The sequence below is a fragment of the Gymnogyps californianus genome, chromosome 15 (assembly GCF_018139145.2).
Source record: "Gymnogyps californianus isolate 813 chromosome 15, ASM1813914v2, whole genome shotgun sequence".
Classification (NCBI taxonomy): Eukaryota; Metazoa; Chordata; class Aves; order Accipitriformes; family Cathartidae; genus Gymnogyps; species Gymnogyps californianus.
Window position 1 is genome coordinate 3,185,308 of NC_059485.1, and position 20,381 is coordinate 3,205,688.

Below are 20,381 nucleotides of genomic sequence, written 5' to 3' on the forward strand. Positions count from 1 at the left end.
TTTTTTCCAAATGTCTGGCCACGGTGTGAGCGACAACAGGAACAGGACTTGAAAAGCACTGAACAATGACAAGTACATTCGTCCCTTCTCGCCGACCCCAGCCCCGCATTAACAAATAGGTCACAAACAACGGTGCTTTACAGTGATCTAATCCTCCAGCCATATGTCGGCTGACCGAAAAAATACAGAAAAAAAACTGCACAGAGAATGCCAAAAATCTCTGCAAAAATTCTAAGGAAAACTTGATAAATATATCCCTGCAGTTTGAAATTTGATTTCCTCACTCTATTGTTCCTCATTTCCTGAGAGCTGGCTTGGTGGATCACATTTTCTGCTTCTGTCTCCAGTGCTTGTAACCAAACAAGACTGAATCTCGTTATCCTGATGCATGGCTCTGGCTGTACGCAATCCGATCTCTAAATCACCGTCATTTTTGCTCCATTACCGATTTTCTTTCCCGCTCCTAACCTATAGGTCTTCAAAGGAATCAGTTCAAAAATAGAGACTAGCATCATCTAATGAAGGTTCAGCACTTAAGTCTGTATTAAGTAGCCAAGAAAGAACCTGCCTCGCGTCTCAGGAGATTGGGCACCCTCCACTCGCATCGATTGCAGTGGGAGCTAATGTTTCTCAGCCTCCCTGGGAAGCCACATGCTTCCACATGGGGTAAACAGGGACTCAAGTCCTTAAGTGCCCAATTTTGGAAATCTGCTAATTAAATGAGAATCTGGGCAAATGCAATCATTATTGTCCTTAGAGCCAAAGCAGTGAGACATTTCTCAACAAGCACAGGCCCTCTTCTGAATTTTCTGAGCCGCCTGCACATTGCTGACAGCGATACAGACTATATTCAGATTCATACAAAGTGATATTCACCCCAGGTTATTCCCTCCTGGATTCATGGCTATTTCATTGAAATACGCAAAGTCTGAGTTACACTCATGTCTGCTTTGATTAGACACATGGATGCACAGGGTCTGCAGCCCTACTACACATATAGGATTTGTCTACAAGCCAAGGAGAACCAAAATAAAAGTTTAGTTCCTATCATATTTAGTCTGGTTTCTTCCAACACCTTTAAATAAAAGTGTAGTTACAAGGAACAAAATCAGAAAGATGGTGAACGGAGGAGAGTACAGCCCAGTAAGCCTGTGCCTGAGTTCAGCTGGAATCAACCCAAGTTTAATCAGAATAGAGCATGCTTACAGCCAGCGTGAGGGTTTTAGTTTCATTTGTGACACAGACAAACTTGTAGAACTGTTTCTAATGCAAATGTTCATTTTGACAAGTTCAAAATTAATACACCTCTAATATGGGCTTTCAAAACAGACCTTTTCTGAACACGTTAGCAGATTCATGAAAAGAGGAGAGAGAATGCAACCCCAGCACATTCTGGTTTTCTCGAAATGAATATGCACTGACAGCGCAAGAGGCAGTGACGTTTGAAATGTGCTTAGTTCTAGTAATTACCAAGTGTTGTGTTTCTTTAGAAGTTAGAGCCATTCTCATCTGTGGGCACCTTCCCTCATTCCTTTCTCCTTACTGCTCTGTAGGTGCAGTTTCTCCCCATGCCACATCGAGAAGCCAAGGCTACTGCATTGCTTACATTAAATCCCACTAAAGCCTCAGGGTGAAATTCCACAACAGTTTTAATTGACCTAAGTCAGGGTGTTGTGGTTCCTGCCCTTCCTCCACCACCCATTCCCATTACCCTCCCTACCACCAACACCAGTTTATACCATCTGCAGTGAAGACTAATCACTTTTTTTTGGGGGGGGAGGGTCACTTCTCAGCCAGTTTAGCTCCCTGAACCAGCTCACCAGAAGGTCAGATGAGCACCCACATCAGCAGAAAGGAGGGGACAGGACCACTGCAAGGCCCCACTGACTGGTGAGGAGGTATTTTTCTTGTTTAATAAGATACAATCAGGACATTTGACCTAAAAAGCCTGGATTCGCTGCTTGTTCCCAGGCTGGGAACACTTGCCCATTGGGACCGTCTGCATAGTTTTGAGTGGCAGACTTGGGCCCAGGGTATTTGTAGTGAAGATGGGCTCATTTAGTGTTGCCATCTAGTTCCCCAAAGCAAGTCACCAAGTCAGAGCCTGTAAGCCCATGCTGGAGGACAAGGATTTCCTTGCAGTTGGTACAGTTTGTACTATCCCTCTTGACTTCCTCCTTGCCATGACGAGAGGACTTCCTGCCAGGAAGGAGCTGATAGACGACATCACCCATCAGAGTTCCTCTTCATCATTCCCGCAGCCACCCAAAGAATGTCACCCAAAGAGTCAGGCCCTCCCTTTCGCCCTGGGCCCATCCTCAGACCGATCGAGGCTGTGTAATAACAGCCAAACTGCAGGATGACTTGTGTTGTTGCACAAGGATCTCACGTGGCCAGGGATTATCCTGACTCCTCCCGACTGTTTCTCACCTTGAGGGAAACCACCCTGTGGGGCTCACAATGAGGAAGGTATCAGGAGAGCAAGAGGAGCTGTGCTCCTGGCTCTGTAGCATCATCTGGAAATTGGGTCTCGTCTCCTCTCCTCCTGGTAGGCTGGGACAGTGAGTTAGGCTGGCCCGATCTGGCTGGAGAGGGAGGCAAAAGACTTTGTACACTAATAGAAATGGGGAGGGATGGGGGGAGAGTGAAGTGTAGCTACGACCAAGCAGCCAACCAGTGGTCACTACTGTCAGAGGGCATGGTACACTCAAGTACAAAGAGTTTCACATTTAAGCACAGAAATCCAGGGCCCCTGAGAAAAGCACCACCTTGCCCACAGGAGGTGGGTGCAGTGATTCATCTACTGTGATGGGTGAAGGGGTACCAAGACCGAAATCAGCGTTATCACACCACGCACTGTGGGGCTCACACACAGAGACCTGGGGCATCGCCTGCTCAACGGGAGCTTCCTTCATGGGTGCTCTGCTCCCAGAGCACCCGACGGTAAGCTATGCCTGGCAGCACAGGCTGGCTGGAAAGCCACATCAGCTCATAACCCTGGGAACTAAGCTGTATGGCTACAGCCATTTAGCTCAAATTTCATAGTGTTGCTCTCAGTCACAGTAGCAAAGACAGGACCCCTGAAGCAGACCAAGAACTGGAAGCTGCAGGCATTTTGAGCTCTGTCTCTTTTAAAGTAAGGCATTGGTAACACAGTGCTGCCATGTCCCTGGATTACAGCTGGATGCCCATCACTGATTATCACAGCTGAAAAGCTGGTAGTTTTTCCCCTTGACAGATGAAAACTGAGGGCTGTCTCTTTGGTTTGTGTTTGCACAGCATCCAGCCAGTCGCTTAATTACTTGGCCCAATTTCTAGGTTTCTGATTCCCACTTCTGCAAGTGACTTCCTCCATTCCCAGGCTCACAAATCTAGTTGCAACTTTCATATCTGCATTCACGGTCATGACTCCAAGCTTGTCGCTGCTGTCCCGTCACAAAAAGCATCTCATCCTCAACAGGGCTTCCCAGGTGTTTTCGTAACACAAAAAAACTAAAGAGTGCAGGGCTGTAAATACATCGTCCCTGTGTAATCAACAAGCAGATTAAAAAAATTCACCAGCTAGGCTGGAAGAGGTTCATGACAAGCTATCAGGACTCCACAAAGCAAACAAACAGCACAGCAGGCAAGAATTTCTCAGGAACATGTTCAGTTCTAACACTATCCAACCAAGCTGCTCCACAGATCGGTCCTGCTGGACAACTGCTCTGCAAGCTCCTCAAAACCAGAAGGCTTCCTTGGATGAAGAAAAATGTCTATCTTCACAACAGCAGGTTTCAGTAGCCATTTGAGTATCATGGCTAGTCAAGCAGGTTATAATTGGTCATAATTAATACTCCTACGAGCTTCCACATTCTTATGGACTGAATGAGATGGAGAAATACAAGATTGCTCCCTGACCTTGCGAACATTAGAAGAAGTCAAAGGAACCCGTTCCCTTCTGATCTTTAGAAATCAAACATCTCTGTGATCAGAGAAGGTAAAAGGCAAACATCAGCACTGCTGGGAACTGGCTGTGCACAGCCCGTTTCTTCTGGGGCACAAATCACAACGGCCTCAACCTCAATCAAAAATAACTGCAAAGCAAGTTGCTACAGACCGTAGATTTCCTCTGTCCCTCAAGAAGCCTCTTTTTATGCTTGCATGTCACTCAGAGCACGTTGGGGGGGACAGGGGGGTGCAAACCACGGTGCTGCCACAATACATTTCCGCAATACTGAAAGTGGCCTTCGGTGAGATGCATAAACTGAATAACCCAATCAGCGAGGGTGAAAGCCAAATAAGCCTAAACTGCCTGAGGTATTGAAAACCCCACATCTGTCACCAGTGGGCCGGAAGAACAGTTCATGACACCTGCACGGCTAGGCTTAAAAGTGCTTTACACTCAGCAGGATCTTAACCACTTGGAAAGGAAGGGCTGTGCTGCGCAGATGATTTCCTCCACTGAAGCCACCAAGCTGACCCTCAAAAGAAAATTGACGGATGCTTCCACACAAACACCCTGTGTGTCTTGCTTTCTATTATTCTGCTTGCAATCCTTCGTTACAGGCATGTTGCGAGGAGTGGGTCTGCATCAGCTTTTCCAGCTTGCACTTGGTTATCACAAGAAACGTGAGACTTCAGTGTTTGCCCCCTGGGCAGGGCAAGACCTCCTGTTTTTCTCCAAGATCAGAGCCGGGGGGAAGTCAGGAAACTGGAGATGCTGTCATTCATGGGCACCTCTTTCAAGATGCATCTTGCAGACATAGCTCTGGTTCAGGAGGTGTCCAAGCCCTACGCTGCTGGGTCCTAGGAGATCATAACAAGGAAATCTGTCTGCTCACCCACTTCCAATACTTGTCCTCCAGCATTCACTACCGACCACTACTGGTGTTGGGATTCTGGACTGGATGCCTTTGGTTTTAAGCAGGATGGATGCTCTTATCTTCCCAGACGCTGGCTCCCAGCTCTGCACTTCAAACCTGCATGTGTGTATCAGCTTTGAGAGCAAGAGGCCACGTGCAGCACTCACACGCTGTTTCTCAGCTCTCCTGAATGGGCTGTCATGCGTTTCTCCCAAAAGCTCCATCCCTGTCTGCCTTTCCCTAGACTCTCCATTAACTGGCATGTTTTACACCCTTGAGGCTAAAGCCTCTACTAAGCCTTGTAGGCAGGTGGCATGCTTTTCAAGCCTTCAGCACCCAGGGGTGCTCAGAGCCTGTCGTATGCAGGTAGATTTAAACATATGCCTAAATGATTTACTGAACCAGTAAAAGTCTCTGCCCTGGGGAGCCAGGAACAGTTGCAAACCACTGGAGGCTGCATTGCTGATCCCAGCTGAGGAAGCAGGAAGCAGATACCAGCTTGGGCTGCAGACCTTGAGTTAATCTCCTGGTCTCCAGAGGGAGAAAACACAGATGCCCAGGCTGCAGAGGGGCTGTAGCCCTTTCCCGAGCTGTTTTTCAGGGTCTCCCAGAAGTGACTCCAGTTCTTTGAGCCCAGTGCATTCAGTCCTGGCTGTTCCTGCTGTTCCACAGGTTCCCCAAGCTTCTCCAGCCACCTCATGGTGCCTCCTCTTCCTCCACATCACTGCCAGCTAAGGACAGCAGCCAGCCCTGCTCTCCTGCACGCTGCCCTCCGCTCTGCCAGATCCGCTTGGAGCTGGAGCTTGCCAAAGATCAAACTCTTGCCCTAATTGCTCATCTGAGCCCTTGCAAAGAATCGGGTGCCCCGTGGTGCCTCCAGCCCCCTGCTCCTGGGCAAGTCCAGGAGGCTGAAATCCCAGAGTCTGCAGCAAGGAGAACCAACATGGCCATTCAGCATGATGCACTCAGGAGCCCCCTCCCAAACGCTTCTCCAGCGCAGCAGGACATCGTCATGTAACATTAATATGACAAGACAACAAATGGACATAACACACTGTTATATCCTGCTGCCACCTAATCGTTAGTTCCACAAGCTGGCGAGGTGCTCAGACATGCAAAGCCTGTAGTGACCAGGATTGTCAGCCAGCCACAGCTCCCCAGCAAACACCAAAAGCCAGCAAAACCCAAACCCAGTTCCTCTTTCAGCCTGAGAGGACAGGCAGATAGCTGGAGAGGCTTCTAGTGAAATTACCCTGGATTTCCACAGCTGATGTGTCAGAAATCACAATCCAACACAGCCCCGGGGAGGAATCCATCAGTTTTATTGTGGCCTCTCAAAAATCTTTGCTCACTCTTTCCTCTTGCCTCGCACACGCAAAAGCACCACTCAGGAAAATGGCATGAGACAGTGCTGTGCCACCAAAGCAACGGCAGCAGCTTTATTTAGCTCGGTCTTCTAAAGAAGGGAAGCAGATGCCGTAGCACTGTGTGGGCAGGGATGGGCAAGGCCACGCATGTGGATTCCCCCTCGTAACCTTTGAGGCTGTTTGCTCATTTCAGACCAAGCTGATGACGGGCTGGACAGAGTTTTCACAGCTACTTCATTTCTAAACATTTCCTGAAGATGAGCAGCTGGGGAGGGGAGAGAGGTTATACTAATGAGGAACAGCTCAACCCTATATCAGACTTCAGAGAATCCACACAGACCTGCCACCTCAAGGCCCAGCTCTATAGGAAAAAAAGGCTGCACCGGACGGACGCTGTGGCAGCAGGAATAAATCAGAGTGAAAGCAGAGCCGGGGGCTCTGGGAGCCCAGGGGGACTCCTGAGTGCATCTCCTCCTTCCCTGCAGGAAAGGGCGGTGCGGAGCAGCCAGAGCATCCGGGGAATCCGCAGCTGCACCTGCATCCGTCACCGGCCAGACACAGAGGGCTTCAGTGCTCCATCTTCCCTCCGCTTCCTCCCTCTTGTCTTCCCCATCTCTCCCCTGAATAGGCGGTTTCAGGAGGAGGACAGTGCCCAGATTCTCTCAGGTTTTACAGTGTATCCGGCGCTCCGTGAATTATCCCGGCGGGCCCCGCTCCAGCAGCCTGCCTGCCTCCTCCCCGCTGCCCGGCGCATCGCCAGCCCGGCCAGGGATGCGGCAACACACACATCCTCAGCCCGAGGAAGCGGCAGGCGAGCGAGCCTCCTCCCTCCGGCCGCTGGCCCTCTGCCCCGGGCTGTCCCCACGGCTCACTCACACCATCTGCCCTGGCACTGACCAAAAACCTGCCGCACAGGGCTCCTCTTCTGCACACCCGCTCCCCTCGGCGCCATGAGCTCAGCCAAAGGGAGCCAAACGCACCATGACCAAGTCCCAAGTCACGTCTGCACCGGTGGTCCCTCACGTCCCTGCCTGGGAAGTGTCCCCAGGGCATGTCCCCCCCCAGAGCAGCCCGGCAGTGACAAAGCACCTGCCCAAACGAGCCCCCCGCACTCCTCCATCCAGCTACAATGGGGCTGAGCTGGCCAAACGAGCAGGGTGGGTATGGTACCGAAGGAGGAACTGCGGACGCTCTTGCCACAATTCCAGAGGAAGGCATGACGTGAGCTCTGGCTTAATTGGTTATTAATAACTTCTTTGTTAACAAGCCAGCCCTAAGGAGGAACCGAAATTCGACTACTTCTCTGGTGGAGAGCTCAGCCACCCCTCCACGAGCGATCATTCACAATTTCTCCCTACTTCATTTTTCTTCTCAGAAATCACAGGCCTCCCCAGTGAGTCACGGCGGTGACAGCATGGTCCTCTCACCTACGCACACGTTGCAAGGCTTCTTGGTTGGTTTTTTCTTTTTAAATCCTAGAAAAATAGCAGATGCTGTTGATGAAGCAGAGCTTCTCAGAATCTGTTCAAGCACCAGGCTGTGTCTGGATATGACCAAACTCACGATTCCCATAAAACAAGCCCTTTGGGAGCCGCAGAGCTCCCCTGCCCATGGGTGGTTACTCCTGCCACCCCATGCTGCCTGCTCAGGGCAAGGAGCCTTCCTCCATGGCAAGCACTGATGGCAAATAGCCTCCCCACCCAAACCCCATGCCCCCCGCCCGATTTCTTTGGAGCTTCCAGTTAAAGGGACCCTTCTGATTTCTCTCCCATGCAAATCAAAGCAGTGATGTGACCCCATCCACCTCCGTGCTGTGCTCACAGCATGCAGCATGGTGGGTTTCCAGCCTCGACTGTCTGGGGATGGCTCCTGAGGACCAACAAGAGATGGCAGAGAAATCCCCACTCCCATACATGCTGCAGCACCAGTCTACCCAGATAACATTGGTATGGGGACCTCGCCTTCTCCATAACCCACACAGGCAGCCCAGCACCAAGGAGGAAGATTGGAGGCCAAATGCCACAGCAGTTTCTCACCCCAGAAGCCTCCATCAGACACTTCCAGAGCAGCACTCAGCAGGTTCAGCAGAAAACATTGCTCACACAGCTTAAAGGAGAGCCTGGGTTGACTTGGTTGAGAGCACCCAGCAGGTCTCAGAGTTACCCCAAGATATGTGAGTCACCATAGTGAGGTCCCAGGGCAGAGCCCAAGGACCAGCATACCACAGGCATGGAGCACACAACAAGATCTGCTTCCAGCCAGGCACTGAGTGCATGATCCAGGTAGAGCTGCATGGCTCAGTCCTCTCCAGGTCACACACAGGGAAGCCACAGCCAGCTGGAGGGACAGTCCACCTCCTGCTCTTGGGGTGTCCCAGGCTGCCAAGGGGAACCATCCCAGAGAACAGCAGGTTCTCATGAGCATCTCCAAGAACACCCCCTCCTCATCAGCCCAAGACCCAGCTAGTGGCCTCCATTTTCTTTTATAGGGCCCAGGGAGACGAATAGCCTTCAGCTGTTGCTGGCCCTGATGATTAACTCAGTAACAGTTAACATCTCTGTAGATGATCCTCACCTGAGTCTCCATCGCAGCCATGTCCCTGAACCAAAACAGAGGCAGCACCTGTCCCCAGAGCCAGCCACCGGCACTGCTCGCATCCGTCAGCCCAGAACTGAGTCCTGGAAGCCTCGCGGGAAGCGCTCCGTGTCGGTGCCCCTAAGGCTGCTGCTCGTTGTGTCTGGGCTCTCCTTCCTCACCAAAATGGTGTTTGGTCCTTTCCCAGGAGGCTGGTCCCAGCCGCCATCCAAGGCTGCACACCCCTTGAGGAGGCTGTTTGGGATGACCTGTCTCCTCAGTGACCCTTTCCTGCAGGTTTGGGGTTGAATTCCACAAGTGAGACTTCAAGATTTCCCATCCTTTTCCAGATCCATCATCAGGCCCAAGTGCTGGAAGTGAGGTCCCACCACCAGCCTCCTGCCCTCAGGCTTCCCCCACGGGAGCTGGGGAGAACAGTCCCACTTCCCATCCCACCTACACCACGGGCAAGCGGGACCTGCTCTGATTTACTAGCCCAGAAACCCTAATACCAGCTCCAACCACCCATGTTGACCCCAAGGAGATGTGGCTCCATGGCTGGAGGCCACTGGTGCCTCAAGGGGCCTCTCACGGCCGTGTTGGACCAAGCATGGCCAACTGGCTCTGGGTCTGCTGGCTGCCCCTCTTGTAAATGTTTTCCTACGGGTCCTGCAGGACGATGAGAGGTTCAGAGGGGTCTGATCCTCCCAGTGCCAGCCATGCTCTGTACTCAGTCCCACCAGGGTGTAAATGGTGACACAAGCTCCTCGGTGTGGGCTGGGCTTTGTAGAGAAGTAGGGTTACGCACAAGGACAAGTCTGATGCTCAGGAGTTACTGACGTGGCCTCTGCTCCAGGGGGAAAGTGCTGACTCTGAAATCCTGTTTACGGGCACTGACGTGGCATTTTCTAGCCCAGGATGTTGCTTCCTCTCCGTGTGGGGCCTCAGCGAGGCACCCACTTCCTCGAGACACGGAGGATCCCCATCGCATCCCATGCCCCAGGCATGGGTCGATACCGGTCCCCAGGCACACAGGCAGCTATGGGTGACATGACACGTCTGCACGTTGCATGCATCAGCGGTGCTGGCTGCTGACCCGTGTGCCTGGCTTTATCCACATGCAGCATCCCAGGCATGAGCTTAAAGCCAGGCTGAATCCCCGCAGCCACCCCCAGGCCAGCCCCGCTGCCAGGGTGCACTGCCCCATCACCTCGCTCTGCGTGCCCCAGCGCTGCTGGCATGCCGGAGGCGTAGCCGGTTCCCAATGAGCAGCCCAGGACCAGCATTCCCACTCTGGCCCCACTCGCTGTGCCAGTGCAGGGCATTTCTTCTGGTCTCCAGGGGCTTGCTGGGGGGCAGCTGGTGGCCAATGTGATGGATCACCCGTTCTCCTCCCTTCTTCACCTGATCTTCCCTCCCTCTTCCTCCCCATCACCTCATCTTTCCAGCTCCATCCCCAGCCAAACACAGATCCGGCAGCGCTGAGTCGGCAGCACCGTGGCTGCCTTCCCGATGAGGCAAGAGGAGTTGCCCCACACCTGGTGCACAGGCTGTGTGCGTGGGTGTGAGGAGAGCACGGCGGTCACCGTGGCCAGCCTGCGGTACACTTTGCACAGCCGCTCAGCTCGGCGGGCAGCTCTTTGCTGCCGGGGACAGCAAAGGCAGAGCCGGAGGCGAACGAGCCGCGGGGTTTCTTCTCAGGAAAACTGCCCGTAGTGTCACATCAGCCCCCTTTCTCTGCGGCTCGCTCGGGGCGGTGTCGTGCCGTGGGTTTCCTTTTGCAGCAGTGCAAAGGGAAGCACGGTGTGTGTTGGGCTGTGCTGCATTGCCGACCTCTGGGCGCAGCGTTGTGTGAAGGGGCAGGAGCCGTCCCTCTGCCCACGCACTGCCAGCAGCCAAGCCCCTGTACACACTGGGGTCTGCAGCGTGAGCTAGCTGACATAGTCCAGCCTTGCCGCCATCCAGGCCCAGTTTACAGCCACACCATGGGAGGCAAAGCCAGGCTTGAGACACCCTCTCCTCTCCTGTCCTCCCCAAACAGCACTGTAGGCCATGGCACAGCAAGGAGCCGCAGAGGGCACTGGCCAGAGAGGAGCCGGGGAGCCCGGGATTGCTTCCTTAACAAAGCTCCCCGGGCCCGCAGCGGAAGGGGAAGAGGCTCCCCTCCCTCCTCTTCCTCCCTCCTGCGTGGGGATTTTGCAGCCAGGTAAACACAGGATGTTGATGAAACGGGCTCGGCAGATTGGGCAACCCGGGAGGCAGCAGGAGCTCCAGGCAGCTCCCAGCATCCGACACGCAGCCCAGGGGCGGCCGTGCGGAGGGGAAGGGTGATGCCAGAGCCGGCCGCATCTCCTCTGCCTGCCCCCAGGGTCACGAAACTCCCCTGTGTGGAGGGAGAGGCAGCGTGGGCTGGTGGTCAAATCCGGGGCAGGGTGGGCTTCCTGGGTGGGCTCCCTCCCACCCGCTGCTGTACACCCTCGGGTGAGCCGCTGCATCTCCTCGGCCCTTGGGATCTCCTTGCAAGCCGGGCTGATGCTCACAGCGTGCAGCACCGAGCACCTTGCTCCAGGCTGCAGGCTTTGACACCCAACCGACGGCAACCATGTGGCACCTCCTGGGTCCCTCTGAACGCTGGGGACACGCAGGGCACAGGGATGGGGCTACAGACCCCCCAGGATCCCACCCTGCCAGGCATGGGCTCAGCACCCACCGCTCACGGCTGGCACTGCCGGGACAGGCTCTTCCCTGCTCCGGTACAGTGTGTGCTGTACAAAATATGTAACAAGGCACAAGAGGGAAGACTGAGGAAAAAAACTAACTTGTTTTGATGTTTCTTGGATGTCTCAGGCCCGTGGTTAGTCAGCCATTGGCTCCCAGACTGAGCCTTGCAGGGCTCTGCAGCACAGCCTCATGGCTGGCAGCCGGGCACCACGGGGGTCCCTGGCTCCTTCTGGGGGCTCTGGTGAGTGTGGGATGAGGCAGATTTGGGGCTGCTCATGAGCAGGCAGAAGGGTTTTGCCAGGGAATGAAACAGCTGGAGGCCAGGAGATGACAGGCATCTCCAGTTTTGCAGTACTGGGATGATTGTGGCTCTTTTGAGGGGTTCCCTGGAGGCAGCACAATGCTGCTCGGGCACCAACCACCACGCTGGGCTCTGCTCCCCTCCTGGGATCGGGGCACCCCATCCCGATCCATGGCAGTGAGTCAGGATGGGGCAACCAGAAACGGGCTGAACGCAGGAGCGTTTGGCTCCCAGTTCAGAAATGGGGCTGCAGAATGCTCCGGCATCCATCCCAGCTCGTTGCTCGGGTGTGGGTGCTGCTGTCACCCCCGCAGTGACCACGTGCACGCAGCCAGGGATAGCGAGCCACGAGTGGGCCATGAGCGAGCCACAAGCAAGCAGAAGGGACCCGGTCCCTGGGCAGGGACTGCGGCCAGGGCAGCAGAAAGGAGCCAGGCAAGGGAAGGGGGGATGAAGAGTGGGATGTGGTGTGGGAGGTGGCCGGACAGGGATGCCAAAGGGGCTGCCAGCTTCATTAGAGCATGAGTGGAGGAGCATATGGCACTGTCCCCAGTGTCCCCAGTGTCCCCCTGGATACTGCTGCCATCTGCTGGCAGGACCCAATCCTGCTCCGGTCCTGAGTCTGGCTGTTGCACTAAGGCCTGGGGACCCCTCTGTGATCCCACTGTCCTGTGCCCTGCTCCCGGGTTCACAGGGCAGCATGGCACCATGCATGGCTCCAGGCTGGACACCCCAAGGTGCCCCCCAAGCCTCCCTGCTGCGAGCCCAAGGAAGCCAGGCCCCAAAACTGTTCACGGTATCCATCCGAGGCACGGCAGGTCATCACCCTGCGCTAACCTGCTCCCTGGGCTGCAGATTTCTCCCACGCCGACCCCCTCCCAGTGCTCAGACACCTCCGCGCCCGGCTCACCCCCCACCACTGCCTTATTGTATGCCCTTTGCAAGCAGGCCCCCTGCACGTGGGCTTAGCATCATCCGATTTGTGCTGGTGGACGCAGGGACAGGATCAGGCCCTTGGCCGGCAGCGGGGTTAGAGCAGTGGCTTTGCTGGGGCTGGTTTCTCCAGGGAGCGTCCAGCTCCGCTTCTCTCCAGAGCTACCGAGCGGCAGAGGAAGCTCACCCTGAGATAGCCGTCTTCCCGCTGCAGTGCCGTCCCCTGGGTCTCGCCAGGCTGCGGAGATTCGCTGAGTCGTGTTCTCCTTGTGACAGGCATGCACATACCAAGCCTCTTCCCACGCCCCCCCCCTGCCCTCCCTGGCCTTCCCAGCATCTCCGCTTCCCCTGGGACCAGCAGGTCCCAGGGCTGTGCTGGGGATAACCATTGGGGACCGGGGCCTCGCCGGGTGCGGGGACACCCAGGGCCACCCTGCACATCCCTCTCCGCTTCCCATGGGCACCAAGACCCTGAAAATGTCCTCGGTGGGGTGTTACATGGCGTTTGCTTTTCAGATGCACTTGGGAAGCGGGGTTAAGGTTTGGAGGAGGCGAATCGCCGAGCTGGTGTCCCTGCAGAGGCCCTGCAAGCACCGTGGCTCATCCCTCCCCGGGCAGATGGCAGAGGCGTCCTGCTCCTCCTTGGAAAATGCCCAAGTCCATGGGCAGGGATTGAGCCACAGCTGTCCCTGGTTTAATTCCTCGCAGCAAAGCAAAACCAGCGTCCGGTGGATTTTCTGTGCGCTTCATGCCCCGGCCCACGCACACGACAGGAAGGCTGCACGGCATCGGGGACCTTCCCGTTAGGAATGATGCCCTGCGTGTGAGCCCTGCAGACTCAGTGCCTGACGCCCACGAGAGTCACAGGAAGTTTTTTAGTCTAAAAGGGATTTTTTTTCCCTAGCCCTGCAAAAGCAAGCTGGAAAAAATCAACCCCCAAAGGGCCAAAATGCAGAAAGCCAATAACAACCGTGCTGAAACCTCGCTGTTCAGAGCTGGCACATGGTTTTCGGTCCAATTTCCAAAGAAACCAGGTGTGTGCTTCCACCCATCCTCCCTGCACCTCTGCCCATCCCACCCTCCGTGATTTTTTTTCCCCGAAACAACCATTCCCACCAAGCCACCTTTCAAAGGCTGTGCTGGCAGCTCAGCCCTTACAAGACATCAGAGACTCCCCCATCAGCACTACCAGCCTGCTAGCCGTGCTCTCCAAGCACGCTTCGCCCACATCCTCAACGTGTCTGTCAGGCCCATCGCCCTCCTGTTTCCTTCCAAAACCGCGCGGCCGCCTGACGCCGCTGCCCATGGCCCACCGCAGAGGTGATGCTGAATCGTGCCGGCAGCCGATGTGCCCGGGTCCTTTTGCCGATGGGGTCCGTGGCATCCAGGCGGGCCGGCACAGCTCCCCTCCCCTCCCAGCACATCTGGGGAGCCATGCCTGCCGGCAGCGTCCCGCGTGATGCTCACCGTTTCGCCCCGGCAGCGCGCTGACATCAGCGCGGCTTCCTGCCTGCCAGCACCGCCGTGCCGCACGCTCACCCTGTACACCCACAGCCCCACGCCGTGGGGCGGTGAGCCCCAGGCAGCCCTGCGCCCCAGGCACGGCGAGCCCCCGGGACCCCTCGCCGTCATCCGGTGACAGCCAGCGCCATGGAGTCAGTGGCTCTGTACAGCTTCCAGGCGACGGAGAAGGACGAGCTGCCCTTTCAGAAAGGGGACACCCTGAAGGTATGGGGAGCAGGGGGGGTCACCAGCCATGGGGGGGTTGACTGCTGCTGCTTTGGGGGACAGAGCGGGCTCACAGCATTGGGCAACACCAGCGCTTTCATTGCAGCTGGCTTTGTTGCCTCTTTAGGGCGTTCTGTGGAGTACAAGGAGCCATGCTTGAGGTTTTGGGGGTGCGGAGCAGCATCCCCAGCAGCGGTGGGTACCGCTTGTCTGTGCCACCAGCTACATCTCCAGAGGTCCCAGCTGGGATGAGGCACACGGCCTCCCTGGCCATCGGTGCCACCAGCTGTGCTCTGCGACAGCCCCCCCCGGGGCTGGAACACGTTTTCCCTGCCCCACGGAGGCATTGGGGGCTGCAGGGACCCGGCAGCAGGGAGCATGTGCCCAAACACCCATCCAGACGTTGGCATCAGGACGGGCTCTCGGATGCCACCTGGGAATCCCAAAAAGCTTCAGGGGGGGCTCAAAACATCCCCAGGGGACTGCGGCCCTGCAATGGGGACAAGGGCATCCACACCCTGCCACACTGCCTGGCCGCTCGCCCTTCTCTGCGGGGCTGATGCTGAGATGCCAGCAGCTCCTCCCGGATCCCCGACACCCAGCAGCCCCCCACGGGTGCAGCCAGCCCCAGGAGGGCGAGGGCATGGCCCGGCTGTAACCCAGGGCCCCGAACCTGCCGTACCCGTCCCTGCCTCCCCAGCGTGTTTTCCCCACGGCCCCAGCGCCGTGCCCCAGGGTTTCGGATCCTGTTTGCACAGCTGTGCCGGCCCCCGGGCCCCTGCGTGGGAGGCTGGAAAATGGTGTCGCGCGGAAGCGGGTGTCAGCACCCCTGCTCGCACCGGGGCGCTTCCTCCCACGGAGCACCCAGCTGCCACCGCCCTGGGGGGATGCGGGGGCCTGGCTGCCACCCCAGCTCCTCCAGGGACAGATTTTACCCTCTTCCCTGGCCGGGGGTTTGGGGCAACACCGGGCATCCCCCCAGCTGCCGGCACCCGTGGTGAGCCAGACTGACCGTGAGGCAAGGAGGGCTGGGGGGAGCTGCCAGCTCTGTACAGGTACCCCCAAACACCCCCGAACCATGTCACCTTTGCCAGAGCCCCCCTTTCCCCAGGTTTTGGTGGGGGACGTGAGGTTTGGGGCAGCGGTGGGGGTCCCACTCAGCCCCTCTCCCAGGGAGACGACAGATGGGCTGATACCTCCCTGCTCCTCTCCCACCTTAGATCCTCAACATGGAAGATGACCAGAACTGGTACAAGGCTGAGCTGTATGGCTCCGAGGGCTTCGTCCCCAAAAACTACATCAAGGTCAAGCCGCACCCGTAAGTACCATCCCACCGTGTGGGGATGGGAGGCTCAAAGCCCTGCTCTGGTAGCACCCACCAGTGCCAAGACATCCTCTCCCACCACCCAGGCAGCAATCCCAACGGTGCATCCCGATGCCCAAAGGTCTGCCACGAGCCAGGGTAGTCCCACACATGGGGAAACTGAGTCACAGAGCGATGGGGCAGCAATGGGGTCTGCCTGCTGGGTCAGTCTGCAATTGCCACCACAGCCAGAGGGGACGGGAGGCAGCAGCATGCCCACGTACCCCCGACACACAGAAATTCAACCCTCGCACCGGGCTGCCCGCTAAATAAATGATAATTGGGGAACAACAAAGCGTTATGGGATTACGACTGCATTAGACACAATCCTATTACTGTGTTATTAAAGCCCAGCGTAATCCATCCCCGTTTTAACCTGTGTTTTATGTATCATTATCCCCTGGTAAATCACATTTAAATGCCATAGCAAAACCTGCTCGGGGCTGCGGCTGGGGAGCAGGAACGCGTGGGCTCAGGGCAGCCCGCGGCAGATCCCATTGCCTCTCCGGCTTTGGTTAACAAGCCGGGACGGGCGAGAAGCAGCCTCTTCCATGCAGCACCTGGAGGGCTGGCACTGAGAGATGCTCTGTTCTAAAGTCCATGGCTGAGTATTCACGGAGCAGTTTTAACAGGTAGCAGAGGGTCTCCGTGGCCTGGGGCTCCCAAATACGCGGATGCAGCCTTGGCAGGGATGGGAGATGGGGACTCTGCTCCTCCACCTCGTTTTGGCAGCTGCCGGCAATGCAGGCAGGAAGGGTTTCATCCTGGCACAGAGGGTTTTCTGCTCTGCAACGCCCCCCCCCCCCGTAGCATCTGGCAGGGCTGTTTCCCACGGGGGGCCATGGGACACAGGGGGGAGCAGGGGGACAGGCAACAAAGTGGGGGACGAGGCAAGTGATGTGGGGAGCCGGGTGACAGGATGCAGTCACGGCTGTCGGCGATGCTGCGCTAACCCTGCATGGACGAGGCAGCGCGTGGGGACACGTCTGCACCCGCAGCACCCCGCGGTTCCGCCCCCACAAAAGCGCTGTGATAAATAGGGGGGTGAGGGGGGAAGTGAAGGGAGAAACTGCTGCGGGGGTGTCCCAGCCCTGTGGGGAGCCCAACAGGGACCCCACTCCCACCAGCACCAGGGCTCTCGGTGCCTCCATCCTGCAGGGTGGGGATGTGGCACTGGGGTGTCCCTGGGTGTTGAGGGGTGCCCGCGCGGCTGAGCCCGGTGCCCCTTGTAGGTGGTACGCGGGCAGGATCTCCCGGCACCTGGCAGAGGAGCGGCTTCTCAAGCGCAAGCACCTGGGAGCCTTCCTGATCCGAGACAGCGAGAGTGCCCCGGGGGAGTTCTCCATCTCTGTCAAGTAAGTGGACATGGGACGTGGACAGACATGTGGCAGGGTGGGCAGGGGTCCACCGCGGCCCCCGCTTTGGGGACCAAGAGCATCAGGCCACCCTCGTGCGTGCTCCCCGCCACGGTGCTGGGGAAGGGGCGAGCACCCTGCCCTGCCCAGGGTGCCTCGAAGGGGCCGGGGGCTGCGGAGCTGTAGCCCCGCTGCATCCAGGCGCAGCCTCGCACAGGGCCTTCCTCTCCTTCCTCCCCTCTGCAGCCTTGCGCTCCGCCTCCGTCCCCACCGCTTCCTGCTCCCTGCCTGCACCCTGCCTGTACCGCCAGGCTGCATCGCTGCCTCACCCGGGGTCCCTCGCTGGGGTGCCCCTAAATACAGCCATATGGGTAACGACAGGGCTGCAAGCACAGCAGCCTGGAGGAACAAATTGCCCAAAGCATCCCCAGGGACAAAGGGACACAGCATCCCAATGCCGCCGGGCCGATGATTTCAGCGTCGGCAGCCAGGGCTGTATGAAGGCAGCGTGCCAACGGGCAGAGCCTGCCCGCGGGCCTCTCACCCCATCGTTGCCCCTTCCCTGCCCGGGGCCAGGGTAGCAGGAGCCAGCCCCAGGCCAGCCAGGCACTTTCTCACGCTGCTAATCTCTAATTAAGCATTTAAGGAGGTTCTTGCCCATAATGAAAGGGAGACGTGTTCTGCCGTGCGTCACCAGCGTGGCCGGGTCCCTGCCTCTGCCCGGGGGCCTGGCAGCGGCGGGTCCCTGCAGCGGCCCCACGCCAGCCCTGCAGAGTGGGCACCCCAACCTGCCACCCCCAGGTACACACCGAGGGGGTGCCAGCATGCGGGGCTGGCGAGGGAAATCCCAGCCTGCCCCGTCCTCCTGCGGCTTGGGGGTCCCCAGGGGCGCAGGGGATTTGGGAGCCCGAGCCCAGCCTTTGCAGTCTCCTCCCAGTATGTGCTGAGCTGAGACCTGCAGCTCTCACCACACTTTCCTCAGATGTGGCCCCTGTTTGCTCCCGGGACAAAGCCACCTGTCCTACACGTGGCCAGCACGCTGCCAACCCCGAGCCCACAGGCATCCCGCTGCGCCGGGGCCGGGCACAAAGCTTCACCTGCGCGTGGGATGAGCTGTGGCAGGTCTCAGCTGTGGGTCCGTGTTGCTAGCATGCTGGAGACCCTCTCCTGCTGCCTCACCAGCAGGGCCAGGAGTGACCCCAGTGCCACCATCACCCTCAGCAGTGGCAGGATGGGTGTAGTGGGACCCATGGGCGTAGCTGCACCCCGCACAGCCTGACCAGCCTAGCCGGCAGCCCCTGGGCTTTGCCTGCGATGCCGGAAGGGGGTCTGGGTGCTACCAGCACCCCGAGGCCAGGGTAACGTCCGTCCTCCTTCCGCAGCTACGGGCAGCACGTCCAGCACTTCAAGGTGCTCAGGGAGAGGAACGGCAAATATTTCCTCTGGGAGGAAAAGTTCAACTCTCTCAACGAGCTGGTGGATTTCTACAGGACGACCACCATTGCCAAAAAGCAGCAGATCTTCCTCCGGGACGAGGACCAGACCCAGGAGGTACCGTCAGGGGATGGGGCCATGGGGACACGCGGAGCTGGGGCGTGGGGTGATGGCATGGCAGGCAGCGGGGCTGGGCTGGGAGCCCATGTCTGATTCCCTTTGGGATCCCCCATCGCTCCCTTGGTACCAGGGCTGCCACCACCCTGCTACGGTCCGTGGGGAAACTGAGGCATGGGATGGGCCCATGGGTCAGCAGCACTGCCAGGGTCTCACTTTGCCCCGGACTGTGCTCGCAGGGAGGTGTCACGGGGCTGCAGTTCCCGGGGGATGAGGATTTCCTCCTGCTTGAACTTTTCCTGCTCCTCCTTGCCAGCCACCGGACGCTGGCGATGGCTAAGGAACAGCAGAGAGGGACAAAACAGAGGAAAGCAAATGGCCCAGCTCTGAGTAGAGACCAGTCCCAGACCCCCCTGGGCGCAGGCTCCCCCACCGCCCTCAGGCGAAGCATCCTGGGGATCCAGTCCCAAACCCCTGCGTGAGCCCCCTCGAGGCTCAGCAGCGTCCCCGCAGAGAGGGACAGGGACATCCTGGGTGCCCGGCTGGCACTTGGCCCTGCGCTCAGGCTCGGCTCAAGGCGGTGTCGAGCAGGAGAGGGTGCAACAGCCCGAGACAGGCAGCGCTGCGGGGAAGCTGGCAGGGTGGAGAAAAGCCACGGGCACAGCTCGGCAGGGCAGAGCAGGGCACGGCAGCTCGATCCGGGCCCACACCACCGTCCCTTGGGCCAGGGGTGACATGCGGGGCGGGTGGCAGAGCCTGACCAGCTGGAGATGGGGCACAGCCAGCTCCAGGCAAGCTCCAGCAAAGCCGAGCCCTGGGGCAGCAGTTTTGGAGGCGGCGAAACTGGGCCCTGGGAACTGGGCTGGGGACGGCTCTGGCACCCAGAGGGACCCAGGAAGGACCTGGGAAGGAGAGGGGTGCCAGCTGCCTCTGAGGGATAAGGCTCCCCTGAGCACCCATCTCAGTTCTCCCAGGCAGCAGGAACAGGGAGCCCTGTGCCCTGGGGTGCTCCCCTGCACCCCAGGCTCTCCCCTGCTCCCCAGGGTGCTCCCCTGCACCTCAGGTTCTGGCTGCACCCCAGGGTGCTCCCCTGCACCTCAGGCTCTCCCCTGCTCCCCAGGCTCTGCCCTGCACTCGGGGCTGTCCCCAGCACTCCGGCTCTTCCCATAGCAAGATTTCCCTAGCTCCCGTCTCTCATCCTCGAAGCGGGCACCCCAGGTACCCCCCATACCCTCTATGCTCTGGCCCCCCCCGGGTTGGTCCTCACCACGCAGTGGCACAGCATCCACATCACACTGGGGACTCAGGCAGTGCAGCCCGGTGCAGAGGGGCTGGCGGACGGGGGCACCTCTCCCCCCGCCAACCCCTGCCCTCGACTTTCCTCCAGGTGCGGAGACCCAAATTCGTGCAAGCCCAGTTCGACTTCTCGGCCCATGATGGCTCCCAGCTGCCTTTCCTCCGCGGGGACATCATCGAGGTCCTGGACTGCCCCGACCCTAACTGGTGGCAAGGGAAGATCTACGGGCGCGTCGGCCTCTTCCCCCGCAACTACGTCCACCCCATCCGCAAGTGAGCTGCCGCCGGCGCTGCGGGTGAGCGGGGAGGACCGCAGCCCCCGCTGCCCCCCACTCACCGGAGCTGCTT

General features: G+C 58.1%; 1 protein-coding gene across 6 annotated transcripts; it reads left to right on the forward strand.

Annotated features, from left to right (window-relative positions):
* The first annotated feature begins 14,390 nt into the window (after window positions 1–14,390).
* On the forward strand, window positions 14,391–20,310 carry GRAP (GRB2 related adaptor protein). Of its 6 annotated transcripts, none has more exons than XM_050906362.1 (6): window positions 14,391–14,468; window positions 15,689–15,786; window positions 17,064–17,186; window positions 18,569–18,742; window positions 19,332–19,334; window positions 20,133–20,310. In XM_050906362.1, exons 1-6 carry the CDS (start codon window positions 14,391–14,393, stop codon window positions 20,308–20,310), a joined length of 654 nt encoding a protein of 217 aa, XP_050762319.1. The 6 variants fall into 6 exon arrangements, with proteins under 6 accessions (XP_050762319.1, XP_050762321.1, XP_050762317.1 ...); XM_050906364.1 differs by lacking the exon at window positions 19,332–19,334 and adding an exon at window positions 19,561–19,562 and having other exon boundaries at window positions 18,569–18,737; XM_050906360.1 differs by lacking the exon at window positions 19,332–19,334 and having other exon boundaries at window positions 18,569–18,781.
* Window positions 20,311–20,381: the final 71 nt, after the last annotated feature.

Bases quoted from the DNA above. Each gene is read 5' to 3' on its own strand.
- GRAP (XM_050906360.1), top strand. From the start codon at position 14,391: ATGGAGTCAGTGGCTCTGTACAGCTTCCAGGCGACGGAGAAGGACGAG. The intron at 14,469-15,688 runs GTATGGGGAGCA...CTCCCACCTTAG, and splicing joins AGAAAGGGGACACCCTGAAG to ATCCTCAACATGGAAGATGA. The intron at 17,187-18,568 runs GTAAGTGGACAT...CTCCTTCCGCAG, and splicing joins GAGTTCTCCATCTCTGTCAA to CTACGGGCAGCACGTCCAGC.